The sequence below is a fragment of the Quercus robur genome, chromosome 5 (assembly GCF_932294415.1).
Source record: "Quercus robur chromosome 5, dhQueRobu3.1, whole genome shotgun sequence".
Taxonomy (NCBI): domain Eukaryota; kingdom Viridiplantae; phylum Streptophyta; class Magnoliopsida; order Fagales; family Fagaceae; genus Quercus; species Quercus robur.
The window spans coordinates 84,759,250-84,783,139 of NC_065538.1; the positions used below are offsets into that span (position 1 = coordinate 84,759,250).

The 23,890-nt window shown below is 33.7% G+C and overlaps 2 protein-coding genes across 2 annotated transcripts; one reads left to right on the forward strand and one right to left on the reverse strand.

The window, feature by feature from the left end:
* Positions 1-12,455: 12,455 nt before the first annotated feature.
* Positions 12,456-15,166, reverse strand: LOC126727499 ((R)-mandelonitrile lyase-like). Its single transcript, XM_050433177.1, has 3 exons — positions 14,935-15,166; positions 12,857-14,369; positions 12,456-12,749 (listed from the first exon to the last, which is right to left on the reverse strand). The coding sequence occupies exons 1-3, from the start codon at positions 15,044-15,046 to the stop codon at positions 12,704-12,706; spliced, it is 1,671 nt and encodes a 556-aa protein (XP_050289134.1). The 5' UTR covers positions 15,047-15,166; the 3' UTR covers positions 12,456-12,703.
* Positions 15,167-17,569: 2,403 nt separating this feature from the next.
* On the forward strand, positions 17,570-23,594 carry LOC126727501 (glutamyl-tRNA reductase-binding protein, chloroplastic). Its single transcript, XM_050433179.1, has 5 exons — positions 17,570-18,119; positions 18,371-18,451; positions 21,228-21,332; positions 21,498-21,647; positions 23,060-23,594. Exons 1-5 carry the CDS (start codon positions 17,733-17,735, stop codon positions 23,285-23,287), a joined length of 951 nt encoding a protein of 316 aa, XP_050289136.1. The 5' UTR covers positions 17,570-17,732; the 3' UTR covers positions 23,288-23,594.
* Positions 23,595-23,890: the final 296 nt, after the last annotated feature.

Sequence of the window (23,890 nt, forward strand, 5' to 3'; positions counted from 1 at the left end):
TAAGTCAAAATGGTAATTGTTACTCATTGTCTCGTTCTCCCAATTAAGTTGTCACCAAAATCACAAGTGAACGCTTCTCTCCTCAATCCTCACACAAATACACAAGCAGAGATAAGCTATAATGGTATGACCTGTCCTAACTATTACACACATTTTCTTTTTGATAATTCAATTGTTATTATAAGTTGGGGGATTTAAACCTTCATTATTCTTATAAAAGAGAGAGGCAAAGCCACTTAACTAAAAGACTTTTGGACCTTCTATTACTTTTTTTTTTATACCAACTAAATATACTCCTTGGTAAGTAAGAAAGTATATTCCTCTTATTAAATTTTTTTATAAGATTTTTATGAAACAAATGTATTACTTTTCGATTTGAGTAGAGAAATATATTACTATTCCTACTACAATTTGGAATAACTATTACTAAACCAATTAGTATATTGAATTTTATACGTCGGTCCTAGAATGATATGTTTCTTAATTGCCTTTTGGTTTTGCTTTTAATTAATTTGGTGAAAGATACATACATACATATATATATATATATATATATATATATGATTTTGTGTTTTGATGTATGTGTAATAGAAATAGATCATTATATGATCTACTTTTTGATCATCAAAAAAAAAAAAAAAAGATCTACATTTTTATTTTTGTTCTTTGGGTTACCTCGCAAATTTTTCTTTTTGCATTGAAAATACTTTGTCCACAACATTGTTTAAAATTGGTGTCTAGCTTCTAATCCCAACATTGTTTAAAGTAAAAAAGAAATTAAGCTAATTAGCTTTGGGACAATAATATATAGTATTTGCTATTAGTTTTCCAACAGCTAGCAAGTGATGCTTAGCCTTAAAAATGTCTTAATAAAACTACAATTAAGTATGCTGTCAAAAAATCTGAATGAAAAAGAAAAAATGAGCACCAGGTAATTTGAATTATCAAAAATTTCCACAGTTATCAATGGTTCAATTAGCTTTGATATTTTCATATATTCTCAGCCCTTTTCTGCATCAAATTTGCAGTACCTTTCTCCATTACATATTGACAAATCAATTGTATATAGGGATTTAGTGTGAAGCCCTCTGTTTCTCTAAACTAATGATTAGTATTAATCTTTCACCTTTCTCAACAGAACTACTAGTAGATTCTTTTAGTGATTTTCAGATAATGCAGCATAATTTTTCACTAGTAGAATCTCACCACATAACTTTTGAGGCACTTGTTCTAATGCTTTTCCTTCTTGCCACGCTTGCCCTACCGACACTCCTGGTCCAAGATGACGAATATATAGAACAACCTGATCGCTGAAGGGATATGGATGTTTTACTGCCAAATAAAAAACAAGATATATGAAAAGAAGAAGTCAGACCAGGCAATGCTACTGATGGATCTGCATCTGATACAAATGACAGATACAGTTAACCAACTTTTTGACACAAAATAGACTTGAGTCTTTGAAAGTCCAAAGGTTATCAATTGATCTTGTAGAAACAGGAATACGCGTGACAAGGAGATATACAACTATAAAATTTGTCATCCCTTTCGGCATGAGAGCTTATTAGCAGTTGGAAATACCTTGTTGATTAATTATAGTTAGAAGTTTGTGATGTGTGAGAAAAGATGATTTTGTTTTCTGGTAAGGTATAAAAGTTAGGTGACATAGCAACTGGAAGTAGAAATTATGATACGGAAAGGGAAAACACAAGCATGAAAATGTTTGGAAACAATTCACGGATGCAAGGAAACCATAACATGTAAGTCAAAATTCACCCTTCCTCTCTCTACTCTCCTCTTCTCCCTCCATTTGAAACATGACTAACCGCATGGTAAGTATTTGAATTATATAACAAAAAGGGATTTTTTTAATATGGTAACAGGGATGGGAAAACCCCTTCCCTGGAAACTGTTTAGTTCTATCCTATTTGATTTTAGGATTTGTTGATATGTTATTAACATTTTTTTTTTGGCTCTTTTGTTCTTGTCCATCCTACATTCTAGAATTTGAAATGAAATAGCCACATTTGCATCAACTAAAAATCGATTTTGCCTCGAAAGTGCAAAACCACCTAAGCTATAATATCTTTCAATATAATATTCTCACTTGCAATTATATAGGAAAAATTGCTACCTAATTTTTTTTTTTAAAAATAAATTTAAATTTAGAATATGTACTCTCAACCATGGTTTTAAAAATCGGATTGGAGCAACTTGTTCAACCGAGAACTAGACCCTATTTTAGTTTTGTAAAAATTGGAAAACTAGTGGTTCAACTAGTAAAACTAGGAATCATACCATTTTTTTGATTCTTTGATCATTTTGGTTTTTAAAACCATGCTCTTAACCCAAACTTGTCTTTTTTCCTATTCTTAAATAAGTGCACTGAATGGATTAATTGAGTGTACTGAATAGACTGAATTGGACCGAAATTTACTAATTAGACTAAAATGAACCAAAGTAGACCAATTAGGACCAAAGGGAACCAAATGAACTGAAATGGACCTAATGGACCAATATGGGTAGAATTGGACTAAAATGAACCAAAATGGATCAAACGGACTGAAATGTGCCAAAGTAAACCGACATGAACGGAATTGGACCAAAACTATGAAACGCACACAACTAGTTCTAGTTTATAGAATATTAATATTCAAAAAAGTTACAGGATTTATTTATTTATATATATATAAATTGATAAAAAATAGGATACCTAAATTGATCTTTTGAGAAATAACTTCAAATTTAAAAGCAAAAAACCTAAAAGCCCATATATTAGATTGCAAAATTGAGCCTTTTTAGGCATAGAAAATCAAACTACACGGCTTTTAGAAAAAAATATGGTTATTTTATCAAAATAACTTACTATTAAAAAACTAGATAGTTCAAATAAAATCTTACAGTTCATTATTTTCCAAAATAAATGGTTGATTTTTCATAGTTTGGTTTGTTTTCTTGCAAATATGATATTCTTTTTAAAGTAATTATGATAAGAATAATAATTCATTCTTTATATTAAGAATTATATATATATATATATATATATATATATATATATATATACACACACACGGGATACCGATACCTACTACCTAGTATAACTCTGTGGTTTGGTTTTTGTAATTCAACTCAACCACGGACAATAGGATTTCTAAACCACCGGCCAAACCAATCTAACCACGGAATCCTTAACCCATTCGGATAAGCACACAAATATTATATATATATATATATATATTTTTTTTTTTTTTGAGAAACATATTATATATATATATATATATATATATATATATATATATATATATATACATCCTATATATTCAAATCAACCACATTATTCCACTCAGTCTTTCTCATTCTGACTCTCTGTCTCTCTGTCTCTCTCTTTCTGATTTTCTCTGTTTCACATTCTCAGTTTCTCTTATTCTTTCTGTCATTGCCATTCTTTTTGTTTCACGAGGATCTGTTTCACAATAATTAACTAATGGCTTGTTTTGAACCTTTGGATTACAATGTGAGGTTTGAATCGTACAAGAGATTTGAGCCGAACATCAAGAGATTTGAACTGTACAAATCTAAAGAAGAGCCATCGCCGATACGCATGGGATATTTGGAAATCCGTCTACGGCCAAGGTATCAACTCAAAGTTCTTCAAACCAGTACCAACGACAGCGAAGATGAGAAGCTGTTTACGCTTGAAGACATTGTCTATCCGGAATTAGTTAAAGTACTCGATTTTCCTCGTTATGTCTTGGCTTCACCAAAGTATATGAAACTAGACATCGTGGACACGCTTGAGAGTTTGGAGCTTGACTCTTATCTTTGCGACTCACTCAGTCCAATGATGGAATCCTTCGTCACGGCTGCTTCTACGTCTTTTGGAGCCGAGAACTTTGTGGTGATAGCCCATGTTGAAGTGGTGAAGATTGAAGTGATTGGTGAAGAAACCGCTGCTCATTTGTATATGGATTCGGAATCAGAAGCTGATGAAAAGATCAGTGTGAAACGAAGAAGAAGAAGAAACAGAGAAGAAGAAGATGAAATGGAGGAAAAGACCAGTGCAAAACGGAGAAGAAGAAGATGAAAGGGAGAAAAGAAAGAGAAGAACGGCGGCCGGCGACTTGAGTTTGTAGTTTTTTATTGACATTCGGCCCGTTTCGGCCGATTTGGCCCGAATTGAAGAAAAAAAAAAGTTTAGGCCTTTTGTTAGTCGGTTGTTCAGATGGGGTAATTATGTTGTTGTCCTATTTTGATTTGGAAACAGTGGTATAGTGAAACTTAAATAGTTTAGGTTTGGATTCATAGGTTGTGCAACTTTAAGTTGGCGGTTCTTTTTTCTTAGTTTTCTTTGTGACTTTCTCTTTGAATCATTCATATGAAATATATGTAATTTACGCATTAAATGAGATTAGAGAGTTTAGACACCAGAATTTCATTGATTAGTCGTATAATAATTAATGGCATCTTGTTGATATGAGATTTTTATTAATTAGTTAAGCTCTCATTAATCTTTCTTGTAGTTTATTTTTTGATAGTCACTACTATATGGGTCAACTCTAATCCAACACGTTTATTAAATATGTCAAACAAATATATTTTTTAAATATAAAATTCAAAACTAATAAACAACTGCATCATAACTATTCATTCAAAATTAAAGCATATTTCAATATTACAAATAATCAAATAAAATAAATCGCAACAACTAATAAGTTTATATACTAAGATTTTGAAAAGTATATTGGTAAAATAACATTCAGTTAAACGAGTAAAATGAATTCTGTGGGTTAGACATGAACACAACATGAACTTGCCATGATCCATAACCCGTCAGAATTTGCTGCCCTTAGATATATGTGGCTACCGGCAACATTGTCAGCTTAGTTTTAACTAGTTGCTTCAGCAGGCATTTCTTTATGGTACTTAGGAATGCCTCTAATCTTTGGGAAATTGAGTGCTTAGGATTGTTCTATTTAATTGAAAACTTTACTTCAAGGATTACTGACGTGCTGCAAAGAAGCTTTCATTTGAATGAAGAATTCAATTCATTCAATCCGTTTTATAAAATATTTAGGTACATTGGGCCAACGTCTTCATTTTGCCTAAAAAGGTCATTAAAATATATAACAGAATTATCTGCAGAAGTGAAATTGTAAGTCAGGTCTGAGGGCTAAAGTGACTTCGAAGCTTGTTTGTGTGCCTTAAAAAGAGAGGTGCGTTTTTTGGGGGGGGGGGGGGGGGGGGTGGAGGGTGGGGGGTGGCTGTGGGGGTTGTTAGGCCTTAAAGGGGTTGGCATCTTGATGGAATGTTGTAAATATAAGTTATGTTTTTAGAGTTGCGTACGATGCAGACAGCAGTCTAGATTTATAGTGGTCAGATCGAGGCTATGGAGAGCCTTATGAAAGCCAGAAGATGGCAGATCAAAGCTTGAGTGGAAGCCAAAGGCAACTTCATCAATTCAGTTTGGAATAGAGATTTAAGCTGTAGACGTGATAGTCCTCTTTCTTTGCTATATAAAAATCCTTGAAAATGTAATGAGGCATGAGCTGTTATATATTTAGAGTTCAGCATCTGCTTGTCACTTTGTTGTTCTTTTGAGTTCGCAGTTTACTGGCTGCATCTGCATGTTTGTACCTGTTTCTTAGTTTAAGCAGAACAGATACATAAATGTGGAGAGTTACATTTCCATTTTCAGAACAGATACATAAAGGAATTTCTTAACCCCTCTCCTCTCCTTGTCCCACCACATATTCATCTCTTAAATATTTGAATCAATGACTCATTTGTCTTCTTATCAACTAAAATTATCTTCTATTGTCAATGAACTTCTAGGTTCAGAAAAACTCCTCTCATTGGATTAGAAAAATTGTGGAAGTGTTACATTTCATCTCCTTACAAGTGACAATATTTATACATGCTAGTTTTAGTCGACACATTGCCTAATCTCACTCTTCTTGGGCAGTCTATATTGCCATTCTGCACCAATGTAAGACTCGAAAGTATAATACGCTTAATATATCATTGTTTAAGCTGAGTATGAGCCCAAACATCAACCCACATCTGGAGATGCAAATGCAGAAGTCAAATTGAACATGTATAAGACTATAAGCTATCAATGGCTTATTTGGTTTACCTAAACATGAAAGGGTCCATATGAATTTCATGTGTCATTATCATAAAAAATTATGAAACAAGTCATTTTTTTCAAATCCAAGAAATTATTCATGTACCACGATGAGAACTTCCTACTTAAATAGATTGCTTTCCAAATAATGAATTTGTTCAGTAGATTCTATAAAAACAATTGATGGAACAGTTAAACTGCTGTAGGACTATCAAATAGGCTCTATTCATACAAAATAGTGAATACTAATGCTACACTACGTTTTATAATAAAATTTTATCTTGTAAACTGTTTAGATGGGGTGATTATATTTTTGTCCTATCCTGATGTGAATAGAGCTGTATATTGAAGCATAGGATTGGATTTGTAGGCAGTGCAACATTTGAGTTGAGAGTTTCATAGATTAGTCACATAGTAATGAATGGCTTCTTATTTATTTGAGAATTTCATTGATTAGTCAACCTCTCATTAGTTTAGCTTGATACTTTTAGTATGTCCTGTCACATATGTGATAGATTGTTCAATATTGGGCACACGAATAATAATAAAGCATTAACATTATTTTTTTCTAATTATGATCTGATATGTAAAGACTTACTATTATTGATCAGCTTGGTACTGGTGGGGTTGGATATGTTTGGTCAATATGTGATGGAAGTCATGAAGCCAATCCCTGCAGATGACTCTGCTGAGGCAAGGTAAACTACAGATGATCAGAAGTTATTAACTCAAGATCATCATCTGCTGATTTGGTTAACTGAATTTGAGCTATGTCCATATGCTACCAAGTTTTGTTTTATATACACTTTCATTCCTTTGACTGAAACTCAATAGCTGAGCATCACCAGAAGAGCCTTTGCATCAGCCCCCACAGCTTTAATTTATCAGGCTTTGTGTATGGTGATGTAGATGGCCAGTTAATCAAATTTCTCCTTTTTGATTAAAGGGTAACATTTTATTAACAGAACAAAAGAATTTAAAGAAGGGTCCCAAAACAAACTTGAATTTGAAATATGTACACTCAACCATGGTTTTAAAAATCGGATTGGAACAACCAATTCAACCGAGAACTAAACCTCTAATTTAGTCTAGTAAAAATTAGAAAACCAGTGGTTCAACTAGTAAAACTAGGAATCATACCATTTTTTTTTTGGTTCTTTGATTATTTTGGTTTTTAAAACCATGCTCTCAACCCAAAGTTGTCTTTTTCTATTCTTAAATAAGTGCGCTGAATGGATTGAGTGGACTGAATAAACTGAATTGGACCGAAATAGACTAAATTAGAAAGAAATGAACCAAAGTGGACCAAGTTAGACCAAAGGGAACTGAATGAACCGAAATAGACCCAATGGACCAAAGTAGACCGAATAGACTGGATTGAACTGAAATAAACTGAATGGACTGAAATAGACCAAAGTAGACCGATACGACCGAATTGGACCAAAACTATGCAACGCACACAATTAGTTCTAGTTTATAGAATATTAATATTCAAAAAAGTTACAGAATTTATTTATATGAAAAAAAATAGGATACCTAAATTGATCTTTTGGGGAATTACTTCAAATTCAAAACCAAAAAACCTAAAAGCCCATATATAAAAATGCAAAATTGACCCTTTTTTAGGTAAAGAAAATCAAATTGCACGGTTTTTAGAAAAAATATGGTTATTTTATCAAAATAACTTACTATTAAAAAACCAAATTGTTCAAATAAAATCTTACAATTCGGTATTTTCTAAGTAAATTTTTTTTTTTTTTTTTTTTTTTTTTTGAGGGTGTTCTAAGTAAATTGTTGACTTTTCATAGTTTGATTTGTTTTCTTGCAAATATGATATTATTTTTAGAGTTATTATGATAAGAATAATAATTCAATCATTCATTATCTTAAGAGTTTCAGGTGGCTCATTATTTATTTATTATTTATTATAATAATTATTTTTTTATCAAATACATAGATAACGATACCTAGTATAACTCTATGTGGTTTTGGTTTTGTAATTCAACTCAACCACAGGCAAAGTTATCATATTCAAATAAAGTACTACGTATATTTATATTCATATCCTGCTTTAGGATTTTTAAACCACCTTAATTCACTAGAAACCAAGTACGTATCAATGGCGATTAACAAATACGTTGATTACATGTCCAAAATTGAGTTTTACGGATTCGGGGATGAAGACCCACCAGCCAAACCTACTCTGCAATTCTTTATGAACATTCCCGGTTGCAAGATGGGATGCGAATCCTTTTATATTCCTCCCGATATCTTGGCTTCACCAGAATTGCGGAAAACCAAAATCTGTGCCATCGTCAAGGGTTTAGGCCTCGACGGTTTTCTTTGTGACCGTCTGGGGTCGGAGCTCGAGTCCCAAGTCATGGTTGCCTCTGAAGATTATGGATTCGACAAGTTTATCTTGTCAATTCAGCTGCAACTCATCTGTGATGGTGAAACTGAAACAGAAGCTGCTGACCGTTTCTTTTCTTTTACTCGAAGGATAAATGAGGTGATGCTAGAAGCAAGAAGAAACTGCTTAGATAAGCTGCTGCAACAAGCAAGAAGAAGCTGCTACTGATCATTGATATATCATCAACAACTTTTAGTTTTTTGGGTTTAGTTTTGGTTTTTTTAGGTTTCGTGTTATTCAAGAAAACTATTTTGATTTGGATAGGTTAAGAGTTAGACTTTAGGTAATTGAACAGTTTCATTGATTAGTTAGTATTCTTTGTTTCAGAAATTTATAAATTAGTCAAGATGCTTGATATTAGTGTATGTTTGGATTTGTTACGTACTTACGTGATAGATTTTTCATTATTGGGTACACTAATAATCATAAAACATGCCACTATGTTGGTTTTATTTATTTATTTATTTTTTTGGGTTATTAAAGAATTTGACCTTTCTAATTGCTATGCATTGTAGGGCTATGTGAAGTCAGGTGTGGTCTTTGATATGTAAAAAGTTATATGGCTGAATCATGTAAAAATTGTGTGAATCACGTAAACTTTATGTTGTATTTTGTCCCTGTTTTTATTCTCACATGTTGGGGAATTTGGTTAAAATCTCACATGTTATTGTGAAGGAAGTCATGAAAAAGAATGACTTTGAATTATTTTTAAAGTAATAAATTATTTAATTAGTGAAATTATTTATTAAAATAATTAATAAGTAATTTAGTTGATTTAATATTTATTGAAATTATTATTTGCTTATTTTATATTATCATTACTATTTGTTTATTAATTTAGTTTTAATTATATTTTACTTTTTTAGTTTACACATAAATCTTCATCAAGTCATACATCTTCATCAAGTCATGCATCGCACAAGAATAATACTAATTGAAATATAAATTTAAGTTTTTATATATAAAATAATAACAAAAATTAGATATAAATGTGTAAATTGACCTTTTTGTTTAACTGTAGTATTTATCTGAGGAACATGGCTATTTTATCAAAATAGCTTAATATTAAAAAAACCTAACATTTCAAATAAAATCTACTCAACCACAGAATCCGTATACAGATATAATTCGGTATACATAAACAGTTACATATATCCTTATACTAAGATTTCTCTCTATCTCACTAGAATCAACAATAAGGAAATGTTTTGTTTTATTTAAATTTTTTAATAAATTATTAGCTTCATCCAATATCCAATTCCTCTAAACACTTCTATGCAAAGCCATCAATTTGATATTTGTATATTTTTAACAACTTTAACATTAATTGAATTGATTTCTTCATACCAATATACTCGGATAATAATGCCAAAATCATGAAATATTAACCATGTTATTGGTATGTTATGCATTTTATACAAAATATGATCACATTACTATAATGGTTTTTCATATGCGTAGAGTATTTTAAATATAAAGAAAAAAATTAAACAAAAAACTTGTAAATTATTCTTCAAATTCGCAATCTGCAACAATAGGCACAGTTTAGGATCTAGTCAACACATTTTGAAGTCTAAGCCGACAATTTCAATGGGGTCTCCTCTTATTTTAAATATTGAATGAATAATATTTATATTCTGATATTTTTTCTTCATTTAAGAATCTATTTTTGATTGCTTTTTCAGATTTTTTTTTTTTTTTTTTTTTTTTTTAATTTAAGAATATATTTTTGTAATTACTCACTTTTTTTAAGTTTAAACTATAGGTTGGATATAGAAGGTACTTAGAATTTTTTTTTTTTTAAAGAGTATTTCTTTGTCATACGAGTTAAACAGGAGTGTTAAATGGATCATTTTAGATTAACACAAATAAATTAGCGTGTCAATTGTGGGTCATGCGAATTAACCAACTTATGACACGTTTCTTGTCATGTCACTTTCGAGTTGACTTGTTTATGATCTAAACCAGTTAAGGCACAATCCAAATTTGTAAAAACTCGTGCGTGTTCACAAGTTGTGTCAAACATCGAAACCCCTAGTTTAACGTTTGATAATCACTCTGTGGTGTACCTTGATAAGGGAGGGGAATTATTTTCTCTTGAAATACAGTTGATTGGGAACTACCACATAGGTACCTGCAAGGAATTACTCACAAAGAATCTGATTAGATAATTAACTAGATTCTCATAGTGTTTCTCAAAAAAAAAAAAAAAAAAAACGAGATTCTCACAATTGAGGCATTAATTTAGTTTCCAAATTGAAATTGAAGGATATATGTGGCTACCTGGTAACATTGTCGGCTTAGTTTAACTAGGTGCTTCAACAAGCATTTCTTTATGGTACTTGGGAGTGCCTCTATTCTCAGGTAAATTGAGTGCTTAAGATTGTACCCCCCTTAATTGAAAAGGTTAAATCAATGATTATTCATGCGTTGCCAAGAAGCTTTCATTTGAATGAAGAATTCCACTCATTCAATTTGTTTTAAACATTATTTAGGTACATTGGGACAACGTCTTCATTTTGCCTAAAAAGATCATTAAAATATATAACAGAATTATCTGCAGAAGGGAAAATGGTAAGTGAGATCTTATGGCTTATTAGAATTATATAGTTAAATGTAATAGTTTAAAGTTGTGATGGCATTTTTATGGAATGTTGTAAATACAAGTTATGTTTTTAGAGTTGCGTACGATGCTGACAGTAGTCTAGATTTATAGTGGTTAGATGGGATCGAGGCTGAGAAGAGCATTATCAAAGACAGAAGATGGCAGATCAAAGCTTGAGTGGAAGCCAAAGGCAACTTCATTAATTCAGTTGCAAATAGAGATTTTAAGTTGTAGTCGGTGGGGTTGGATATGTTTGGTCAATATGTGATGGAAGTCATGAAGCCAATCCCTGCAGATGACTCTGTTGAGGCAAGGTAAACTACAGATGATGATCAGAAGTTATTAACTCAAGATCATTATCTGCTGATTTGGTTGACTGAATTGGATCTATGTCCATATGCTACCAAGTTTTGTTTTATATACACTTCATTCCTTTGACTAAAACTCAATAGCTGAGCATCACCAGAATAGCCTTTGCATCAGTCCCCACAGCTATAAATTCTCAGGCTTTGTGTATGGCCAGTTAATCAAATTTCTCCTTTTTGATTAAAGGGTAACATTTTATTAACAGAACAAAAGAATTTAAAGAAGGGTTCCAAAACAAACCAGAAACAAGCAGCAAAAGAAATCTACAACCAAATAAAAACAATTAACTGCTAAGCCGATTTAACTATACAATTGACTCCCACTAATCAGCTTGCTACCAGCTAAACAACCAAAAGGACCCCTAAGAAAAAGGAAATTTACTCGGATCAAAGAGAGGAAAGGGGATATTCCATCTATTACACAGAATTCCATTGAAGAGAGAGCACTTCACTTTCCTGCAAACCATTGCTCCGTATCTTATGTCATTCTTGATCACACAAAAAAGACCTTCCTCTGCAAGGAGCTTACCATTATGAACACAAACATCCTTTGAACCAAAACAAGGCACAGAACAGCTGCCAAAGCTAGCTTGCAGAGATTAATCTTAGAGCATGAATTATGTGACAAGTAAAAACAAACTCAATAATTACTATTTCAATTTTACTCGAGTTGTTCAAATATGGCCTTATTCAACAATCTGTTATCAGAGACTCTAAATGTAAAATCGACAAATTATTACTCCCAAGAGAGCCATCTCTGCAACTGCAGTAGTACATGGTCAAGTGAAAAGCTTTTTAAAAGCCGATATTACAATTTCAATTCAACTACAGATGTACACACGCATGCTCATGTACAAATACACTTATACACCATATGCCACAACTAAAATTGACTAGGGAATAGATAGAAATAGAAGAATTTCATAAGTACAAGCAATCTGAAACACAAACTGCACAAATTCAATCTCATTTTTTTATTCAGCGAGAGCTGTTTTAGTATCCACATTTAGCATTTGTGACAAAATTCACGTATCACATAGTATTATTTTGAATGAACAAATCAACAAAGCACTAGTAGTACTGAGAGAGCCAAAACAACCAGACTTGCTACTTAAACCACAAAAGATAACTACAAAAAAGAAACAACTGACTAACAGCATAGTCAGCCGAAGGTCCATGAAGTTCATAAGGGCAGATTATCATCTATATCTTGTCCGCTCTCTGATTATCTTCAACCCGACATATCTGTGAAAATAAACAAACTAATCGGTCAATCTATTCCAATTAGTCAATCTATTTTACTAATTGGTCAATCTATTTTACTGTGAACTAAATTTAGAACATTCACTTACCGTCCAAGCATTAATAAAGTAGCCTGAGGATTTGTCCCTGGTGATACACCAAATGTTGAACCATCAACAATTCTGAGAGCATCAATGCCAAGGACCCGGAAATCACCATCAACCACCTTTCCCACAACACAGCCCCCATGGTAGTGCCATATGGTACTAACTGTGCGGCGGCAGAAATCTTCCATGAGATGATTGTCAGCTTGATCAACAGGCAATGCAGGTCCCACATATCTGAAATCATTACCACCAAACCAGTTCCTAACCTTGAAATCCTCCATGGATCGGCTCCTCAGAATATCTCCAATCTTGCGTGTGCCATTCACACAGCGTTTAAGGTCCACTGGATTGCTAAAGTAATTGAATCGAACGATTGGATTCACCCGGACATCTGTTGAAGCTAGTCTCAGTGATCCACTTGAAAGTGGTCCAATAATCTTTTCCATGAGAGTAGCCACAGTGAGATACAGAGGTGATGGTGTCCGAATGAATATAGAGTGAGCAGGGGATACAAAAGGGATAACATTGGAAGCTGCTTCAATATAAGCTCCTGATTCTGTAATGCCAACCACCTGAATCAGTGAGTGCTCCAATGGAATTGGAGCCACAATTGAGACACCACTCCGCGGATTATCAAAAAGGAACTGCCCAACAAAGGGAAGATGGTGAGCAATCGGAATTCCCCAAGAAGATAGATAAGGCCGCGGACCAATGCCACTCAACAGCAGTAGCTGTGGACTTCCAATGGCACCAGCAGAGAGAATCACCTCACCATGTTCACGTACTATTGCATGGTGATACCTCCCTGTATGATCACGATAAACAACTCCAATTGCTGATAGCCTTGACCCCATGTAAGATGAAGATGAAGCCAGTAGTATCCTTTCCACATTTGCATACACAGCAACCTTAATATTGAAAGGTCTTGCATAGGTCAAAAGATCAGCAGCACTGTATCTCTTCCCTGTACTGTCAAAAGTAGAACCTCCAATCTTGGTTCCCACCGAGTGATCAAAACTAAACCCAATATAAGGATCAACACCAGCTTCCAATAACCCATCTCGAACTGCTGATTGCCAAGTCTTGAGCTCTGGTCTAAACACAATAGCCCTCTCAACCCACTCATAGGATTGGTTCACAACTCTAAGATCCCAATTCACACCTGATTTCTCATAAAAATCATCATCGGCTCGGCTGTAAAACCCAGCATTTATTGCACTGCTGCCACCAAGAACCCGTCCACGGGCATTTAGAACGCCATCTTCTGATGTGAAGGGTTGGGCAGGGGAGTCATATGTGTCAGCTTCGATGAGTGTGGCCAAGAAACCTTCTTGGGACATTAAATTGGTTTTGCCGTGAGGAACTCCTCCTCGTTCTAGCACTAGTACTTTATAAGAATGAGATAGTGTTGCAGCCAGTGGGCAGCCAGCTGTGCCGCCTCCAACAATGATGTAATCATAGTAGTGTTCGGATGGGAACTCGGTAGCATTGGACACAAACTTGAGGTAACTTGGGTCTATAACAAGATAGGAAACAAAGAAACAGTGTTGGGCACAATTTTTGTAGATGTTATCAGATATCAATTCCTTCCCTTTTCTTGAACTTTCTCATCAACCAGACTCAAAGAAGGAATCAAGAAATTAAAGAAATGGGTTTTAGAGAATCTGTTCTTCTTAATTAACTTAAAGCATAACAAAAGAAATTAAACCTTGAATGATTTTGCCAAATAGTGATATTTACGCTCAGTTAACTACAGAATTGCAATATCTACTCTTTTCTTGCACTTTCTCAACAACCAAGCGGATTGAACATATGAAGAAAAGAAATGGGCTTTTTGAAAGATTGGGGTTTGAGAAACATAAACAAGAATAATAAATGAAAATCCAATCATGGGTCTTTTGTTTTAACTTCAATAAAGCCACATAATTGTGTCAATTCCAGCAGAATAGAGTACAGAAAGGCATAGCCACTGTTTGGTTGATAAGAAAAAGCATATCTTCTCTTTTCTTTCCTAAAACTTCTAAGCAATTGCCGAGAAAAAGAAAAAAGAAAGTAAAAGATGAAAAGAAAAAAGGTTTCACCTTGGTGAGACTGTGGTGGTCGTGGTGACCGTGGCAAAGCATAAGAAATGATGGGGCCTATGAACATCAAGAACGCAAAGTACCGTAGCCAAAAGCAAATGGGTCTCGCCATTGTTGTGCTCTCTTTAGTGTTTCTTGGAGGAGAGAGAGAGAGAGAAAGAGAGAGAGAGAGAGAGAGAGAGGAACTACCAATTACAAGGAGTAGAGGGAATGAGAGTTTCTTATGGTTAAAAATTCAGTTGGAGACCGTTATATATATCAGTGATGTAGAGAGATCCTCTACAGTCTTGAGTATTTCCAATCCCTTTGTAGACCAATTATCTGCAGTAGAAACTATGTGGGTTCCATTCTGAGATGCAGAGGATAATTATTAATTACCCATTTTTGTCTCCTTTTTCCCTAGGAGGTTAAAAAAAATCTAAAGAAATTTAAATAATTTTCAGGTGTATTTTTATAGTTTATAAAAGAAAGATAAAAAAAATTATGAATTATAAACATCAAAATAATATTAATATTATAATTAGTGCCATTGAGTTTAAGACCCATTTGAGTGCATTTGTATCTTAGCAAAAATTTCTAAATTGTTAATTACATTTAAACAATCGCGCAAATAATTTCTAAATTTCACATTGCAACATCATAAAAATAATAAGCATTCGACTATACTTAAAAAAAGTAGTGATTGTTACATATTGTGTATATGGGATGCACTGAAATTGTCTGAAAACTCGATTTCACAAGTTGTGTGTATGACTATGTGTAAATAGCTATATGCAACAATAATTATTGCACAAAGATTTTTGATAACCATTAGTGAACAAAAGATATGGTCATATATCAGGTTACAATAAATGTATTTGATATATGTATGTGATTTTTTTTCTTTTCTTTTCTTTCTTTTTATTTGTATTTTTTATTTTTTACATATATAAGGTTACAATAAGGTTAAATAAATGTATAGTCATATATAAGGTTACAATAAATGTATTACAGATAAGAGTCCTTAGTTTTGTATCATCTTTAACATGATTAAGTGAAATATTTTGAACTTTTTGAGAAAGAATTTCTACTTTTGACATCCACTCCTTATAATTACTATTTATTATCAGAACAAAAGACTAATTAATTTTTCGGTGTAGATGAGGATTAAAATACTTTGAACTTAAGTTCATGCATATCGAGTTCATATGTCACTCCTTCCCTCCTTCCTCGAGTCATACTTTGATTTTTTTTTTCTATCAATTTTTTTTTTTTGGGAAACAGCTGCTTATATATGATGTCTAAGGATAAATTTTATGATTACAATTTTTTACTTTTAGGTATTTTTAATAGATTTGAATAAAGCAAAAGACTAAGAAGAAACTTGCTACAACAATTGCAACAAGAGCTATTGGATTTTACCGCGGATATATTTGCTCAACCTTTCTAGCTATAAGGTGCTATATTTGTAGAATGAATAATAGTCTATAAAATTAATGAGGTGTCGAAGTTTGTATTACGGAACTACGTATGCCAATGTAATATTTTGGTTCCTTTCGGTACACTTCGGTTTATTTTGATTTGATTCGGTCCATTTTGGTCTAGGTAGGTCCATTTAGTCCACTTAGGTCCATTTCGGTCCAGTTTAGTATATTTCCGTTGAAATCGGTCCTATTCAGTCCATTTAAATCATTTTGATCCATTCGGTCCACGTTGGCCCATTTCAGTCCACTTTGTTATATTCCTTTCATTTCTGTCTAAGTCTGCCCAATTGGGCTCATCTTTTGTCCACTTTGAATTTGCTCTAGAACAAATTGGGTTTCATGTTTTAAATGGATTTTTATCCTGTAATCATAGATCTCTTTTGTATTCATTCATAACATTTTTTAGATTTCTAATCTTTTGGATAACGAAGAAATATTACTTAATTATAATGTATATGTATTATTAAATTATTGTAAAATTTTTGCTCATTGCAAAAGTTAATGACAAGTACTAAATTGAGAATACAAATGTTCTGTATAAACTTGACCTACAAAATTGAGAATACGATCAATTTTATCATTTTTACGTATGAATTTGACCCTTTAAATTGATAATAGAATTTGTTTAAAATTAACCAAAGTTGACCCATAATTTCGAATTTAAGGCATCAAGAAAGGAAAACTCCCCTCTACCCTTGTATCCATCGAATGTTAAAAAAAATGGAAAAAAAAAAAAAGTTTTAATTCCAAAATTTTGAAGTTAGCTATTGATCCTTGATATATTAATTAGAGTCAATCATATGTATACTTTGCCTTCAAAGTAGGTTCTAATGAATATCTATTGTGGATTCATTAATTAAAGAGTGACTAAATTTTAATCTTGTCTCAAGTGGACTTGTGAGAACAAAATATATAATGCTAATGATAAATTAAAAAAGAAAAAAAATAAATTTCATTTATGCTTCTGAAATTTGGGTTAATGCCAACCAAGTCTAAAACTTTTCAAAACTAACCAATTCAGCTCCTAAAGTCAATTTAGTTCTAAAACAATTGAAAAAAATATAACTAACTTTTTGGGGATTAAGTTGATTTTAGGAATCAAATTGATTAGTTTTAAAAAATTTTAGACGGGTTGGCATTAACCAAGGAAATTTACCCACCCAAAAAAAAAAAAAAAAAAACCAACTCAGCACTCTCTCCTTCTGTCCAGGGCCAACTAGAGTTATCATCAACAACTCAACGTCATCGTCTTCTCCAATCTCACCTTGTCCAAACCGTTAGTCACTCTAACAGTCTTTGGCTCTCTCAATCAAACCATTCCCAATTTGATTTGAAATGCTTCTCCAAACTCAATCTCTAGCTACCCGCTTTGCTCCATCACTCCCTCCCTCAAAACCCATATCCAAAACCCAATTCACTCCTCCAATTCAGTTCCCATTTCCGTTTCGCCAATCTCCTTCCCGCACTCCAAAATGCTCTCTTTCATTGGTATCAGAGCCGACCCATTTGGAACTCAGCCCCAATAAGCCATTCCCAGCTGAAGTTTCAAGGACAATCATGGAGTTGGCCTCTCTGGGCACACTTTCCACCTTGAACCAAGAAGGTTGGCCTTTGGGTATCGGGGTTCGCTTCGCTGTTGACCCAGAAGGGACTCCAGTTTTGTGCTTGAATGCCTCCAATAGACAGTTCTCTTTTGACAGGAGGTCTAGTCTCCATGTTCAGGTACTTCTTTCATTCTATTTAGTTTTTTGGGACTATCGGTAATTTATTGTGGTGTCAGATGTTGAGCCCCAGCGATTAATGGGGAGTGTAGCCGTGTAGGCCTACACATGATGGTGAAATGATTAAATTTACCATCTCATAAAGCTTAAGCTTTTGGAACGATTGTTAATTTATTTGAATGGAATGCCAGTTAATGTATGTGTATGTATACTAAACTCAATAGGTTGTTGTTGTGAATTTCTTTGAATCAGTTAGAGCAATGTGGATTGAGGACTCCTCAGTGTACAATTCAAGGCAACCTTAACAAACCAGAAGACAGGATGGTTTTGAAGGTATAATCTTGCCTCAATTTGGAAATAGTTGTAGCTTAATGATGATAGCATTGTCTACTTGAGGAGCTTGATAATGTGATTATTGTAAATTAGTGTTTTTCAAAGTAAATGAGTGAGTAGATTTTTTACAAGGCTGTGACGCAATATACGCGAGTTTGTGATTAATCTGGATTCATTAGAAGGGTTTTGCAGAACCTTTGTGTTGGCTATATCTACTTCATAGGGCAGTTTAGGGACTGAAATTCAAAGTGAAGTGCCTTATTGGTTCTTTGTCATTTGCTAAAATGTGATTAGATTCTGAATTTCTTTTTGTTCAAAATAAGGAATGAATTGTTGCCTCTAGTTCTGCTACAAGCCTACGACATAATTCTGGGGAAATTTGGTTGATGCTTCAGTTATGTAATTATTCTATTTCCTTTCACATAATTGATCCACAGAATGGTGCTTTTACAAAGAGTTGGGTCTTGTATATGAACTAATATTTTGAGGTGGTCATGGGTCTTAAAGTAAATCTAAGGAAGAGCGAGATTGTGCTAGTGGGATCAGTGGCTGTTGTGGAGGGCTTAGCGTTGATGTTGGGTGCTGAGGTTGGTTTGCTACCTTTGACTTATTTGGGCCTTCCAATGGGAGCTAAATGCAAGGTCTCTGTGGAATGGTATCATTGAGAGAATGGAGAGAAGATTGGTAGGATGGAAAAGGTTATATCTTGTTTAGTTTGTCCATGTATTATACTATTATGTCTCTATTCACTATGCCAGCTAATGCAACAAATAGATTGAAGAAGCTTCAACGTGATTTTCTCTAGGGAGGTATGGGGATTGGACTTTGCAGCCAGTTTGTCTGTTCTTATGGTTGTGGTCTTTGGAAGGCCGTTAGAGCAGGATGAGATTCGTAGGCTAGATTTGTGGGCTTTGGTCTAGGGGATGGCAAAAGAATTAGGTTTTGGGAGGATGTATGGTGTTTTGGCAGGAGTTTAGCATTGTTATATCTTGTAATATTTCAGCTAGCCTTATAAGCTCTGGTTATGTAATTTACTAGGAATCTTAGGGTATTCAACATGTTTTCTCCTTAGAGATTCTTAGTTGTTCATATTCTTCCTTATATTCTGATTTATTCACTTTTTTTTTTTGTATGGATGTCTAGTGTTATGAAGAATTTTTTTGTTTGTTTGTTGTCTTGTTCCAAATCAAAGTAAATGTGGTTGGATGCTTCAGGACCTGGGGATTTTTCTAATGCGGTGCTTGTTACAATTTAGTTAGTTGGGGATTCTTAATTGGGAGTTTAGAAAAGAAGAACATCAAGAAAATTTTATTGCAATTTTTGTTCACAATTTCCATAATTAGTTGGGAAATTGATGAAAACCTTAGTGTTCGTTATTATACAAGTGGAGTTATTATCTTTTGTACAGAACTTCTCTAAAGAGGAGTAAATAGTAGTTTCTTGGTTTCTTGGATTGTGAATTTTTTTCCTAATGGAAGGAGATCTGGTGTGCTATACTTCCTACTTGTAACTCTTAACATTTCAACAGTCGCTCTTTAGAATTACACAATATATAATTTTATTAAAAGGGAAAGATCATTGTTAGCTGGTATTATATGTGCAAGGGCTATGGGTCCAGAGGATCATCTTTTATTTATTTATTTATTTATTTTTTTTGCATTGTTCAGTCATTAGAGGAGTTTGGTCTCTAATTGTTTCCTTATTTTGAATGTATTGGGTGCTACTTTAATCAATTTTGGAGGTTTTAGGATGTTGGCATCAGAATAGGTAATAAAAGAAGAAGATTGGCTTGGAAAGCTGATCTACATTGTTCAATGTGGACCTTATGGCAGGTTAAGAACAGATGAGCTTTTGAAGGGATTGACGGATTGTGTGGGTTTTGCATGATGCCAAGTCTGTTTACTATGGAAAACTTTGGTTAACTTTTTCTTGTTAGTACATCACTACATTGGGTACCACTTCGTGTTTCTTTTTAATATTTTTTTTTAGGGTTAGTAAAATATTCCTAAGGGTTTGGTTGTTAATGTTAAGGGAGAGATGGCAATTTGGCTGATTTGATTGTGTCCTTTTCTTGTCTTAGTATTTGTGTAACTTTCCTCTGTCTAAGTTGATTTCATTGATCATTTTCCTAAGCCTGCAACCAGGATTCTTTTGTGTAGTCCATCCTGCACTGCATGCTCACTGCCTTATTCTTCTGTTTAAGTTTATTTCATTGTTCATTTTCTTGATTTTTAAGTCATTGCAACCAGTGGCTTGTATAACAAGCCCTGTATCGCACGATCATGGCATGGAATTTGAGGATAAGATGTTATTGTTTACATACCACTGTAGAATGATGGCTTGGCAGAAGGGATTTTTAAGGCTTTCACTTTATTGGCTGTTCCTTGCCCATCTTGAATTGTAGAGACACAAACCTCTAATGCAATGTGAGGTCACAGGATTTTCTGTTCCAGTGTCATGTGGTCAGGTTAATTTGCTGTACATAGACCTTTGAAGGTGCCCTGGTGGGATCTCGCAGACAGAAAAAGATTGTAGTCAGTTTGATCCTGATCGAGTGATATTGCTTCTTTGGCCTGAACCTGGGAACTCCTTAGATACGATACAAAACATAAGCATACACTGGCTTATTTACAAAATATAATCTAGTACTATGTTCCAATGTCTTATTGATCCATATAAAACTCATAAAAAGCTATCTGAAGATGCGCGTCTTTAATTGGTTGCTGGAAATTTTTTTTTGATTTGGAGGTTCACTGTCTTCCCCCCCTCTTTTCAGCAACTGCATTCATTATGGAAAAAGAGATTTGGAGAAGAAGTTGATGAAGACCTCATATATGTTGTTGCTGTGGAACGGGTACTTCAGTTAGAAGACTTCAAGGAGGTAAGTTGGTGTTTTATGTTGTCTTATTTCGATTCATGAGATTGTTTGTACTCATCTTTATTCTGTAGCCTGCTAACTTTATCAGTGTATCTGAAAATTACCATCATTTGAAACATACTGAATGTGTTAATTAAAATGTGATTTTGATGTCTGAAACTATTCCAGGATGGTGTATGGGTCACTTCATTAGATTATAAAAACGCCTACCCTGATCCTCTTCGCGACTTTGCAGAAAAGCTAGTGAATGAGATAAACACCAACAACATGGAAGATGTTAATCGCTTTTGCAACATATACGTTGATTTGGACTTCCAGGTTTGCACCCAACTAAATGTTTTTTGCCTTTAATTTTACCTTAAGTTTGTCAAAAACTCAAACCCGAATGCTGCATAATTTTTTTGAGAGAATAAATATTGCTTGTGAAATAGGAAATGTTAGGTTCTACTTTATAGAAAGTAGTTCAGAAAGAATAACCTAGGATTCACTATTGTTTTATGGGTCTTCTGCTGTTTTGATGAAATGAATCTTCCAAATCAAATGGGTCATTCCAACACTTTGATGCCTGAATAATGATTTGAGTAGACAGTCGTCACTCCTCCCTATGTTGCATTTTGGCGCTTCACATTTTGGATTGTGATGTGTTAGTCGTTTTCATGCATGCACATTTCATTGATCAAACAAAGTTATGCAGGATGGTTTAGAGATTTGATGTATCAGAAAATGCAAGAATCTATATCTAGATTCTGACTTAAAGCATATCCAACCAATCTTAAGAGTAGTAGAACAAAGACCAAAATCTGCTCAATTTAATGGCTGAAATTTTGTGGAAATTAAGAAATGTTGCAAGCATTTCTAATAGCAACTTTGTGAATGTTTGGGTGTTAAAGACTTATTGGTGGGGAAAAGGAAAAGGAATTCTGCAACTAAAAAATGCAGTATTTAAAGATTGTAAGAAAAAGATAAAGAATGCTATCTCAGATATGATACCCAGGGGTCTTAGGCATTACATCTAAGAGATAATGCACCATGCCTCACAAAAAAAAAAGGGAAAAAAAGAAGCATCATGCAATGTCTCCAAAGTGTGGGCCTCAAAGATTCAAAGTACACTGTACATCACAAATGGCAGAAAACACTTCAGCTCTTCATTCTGATCCGTTCCCTCTATTTGTAATTTATAACTACCTATGTTTTGAAAAGAAGCAGACTTGGTGGCCTACTTGCCAAGCAAGACAAGACTTGAGCCCGTGATGATTGAATTTGACCAAGACCAATGACTCAACCCATAACTCTTGACCCAGAGCAGAACGCAAAATACCCTTTTCCAGAAAATAACTAAATTACTTCTGTGCCTGATTTTCCCATCAGGTTCTACACTTCTCTCAGACACAGAAAGTCTCTGGATTACTATGGTATAGTAACTGGTGGACTCCCACGCTTTCTATGGTTTAAAGTGGACTGACTTTTGTTGATATGCAATTCTCTTCTGGAGTTTTGAATGACAAGGCCATGATAATTTTATGCCATAAGTATTGCCAATGAGCTCTAGCTCAAATGTCGCTTTCTCCCCTTATAAGAACAAAGTGGAGGATCCTGAGTTCATATGTACCACGAAGTTATCTAACGACAAATAAATAAATGTCACTTAGTTAATGGTGTGATACAGTGTGACCAAACTAGAGTCTGCCTTAGATTATCCTTCTTTCTCAAAGTACATTTTAATTGTGCAGGTATCAGAGGCAAAGCTGATCTGGGTTGATCGGTTAGGCTTTGATATGCGTCTCTTCTCTCCTCAGAAAGGTGTATTTGAGGTCCGCATACCGTTTCCAAGAGAAGTGACGGATGAGAAAGGTGCAAAGTCAACATTTAATTGTATGTCACAACAAGCTTGGGAGGTGGAAAAAAATTTCCATGCCCCTGATTTTCAGAAAGTGAAACAATTGAAGCAAATTGCATAGAGGAGATTCCCCCCACTCTTCCAAGAAAAAAACTAAACATAGAAGAGAGTAACAACTGCTTTACTTCCCTCTCTCTTTCTCTCTCTGCACAGAAAAGACATATTGGATTGGTTGAGTGTGTTATCTTGCATGGATATGGTGGCCAACCAAAATTGAACTTCTAATCATGTTAAGGCTTCTACATTGACTTATACCCTAGTTTTATCAATGTTTTCCATGATTGATTGGTAGTAAGCAAGTTGTACCTTACCAGTATTAACTTTCGTCTAAATCAAAAATCTAATGCAATTTTTTTTTTTCCTTTCCATATTACGTGTTTAGACCCATTATACTTTATTTGAATATTAGTATGAAGTGTTGATTTTACCCTCAAAGTTAAACCCACGCTAGTGGTTAAAAGTTAAAACAAACAAATCAATTTAGATTTGAAAGAGTTTAGCTCAAATATAATAAAATTTCATAATTTTCAACCCAAAAATTAAGGAAAAAAAATGAATTTTTGAGCTAAACTTGAAAAGAAAACCTACAAAAAGAATCAATATAAGAACACATTAGTCTAAAATGGATTGAAGGGGATCAAAAATTGAACAAGTGGATCGAATT

Coding starts and splice junctions, on each gene's coding strand:
- LOC126727499 (XM_050433177.1), bottom strand. CDS start 15,046: ATGGCGAGACCCATTTGCTTTTGGCTACGGTACTTTGCGTTCTTGATG. Junction 14,370..14,934: donor ACCACCACAGTCTCACCAAG/GTGAAACCTTTT, acceptor ATCTTGTTATAG/ACCCAAGTTACCTCAAGTTT. Junction 12,750..12,856: donor ACTTTATTAATGCTTGGACG/GTAAGTGAATGT, acceptor TTATTTTCACAG/ATATGTCGGGTTGAAGATAA.
- LOC126727501 (XM_050433179.1), top strand. CDS start 17,733: ATGCTTCTCCAAACTCAATCTCTAGCTACCCGCTTTGCTCCATCACTC. Junction 18,452..21,227: donor AAGACAGGATGGTTTTGAAG/GTATAATCTTGC, acceptor CCCTCTTTTCAG/CAACTGCATTCATTATGGAA. Junction 21,333..21,497: donor AGTTAGAAGACTTCAAGGAG/GTAAGTTGGTGT, acceptor AAACTATTCCAG/GATGGTGTATGGGTCACTTC.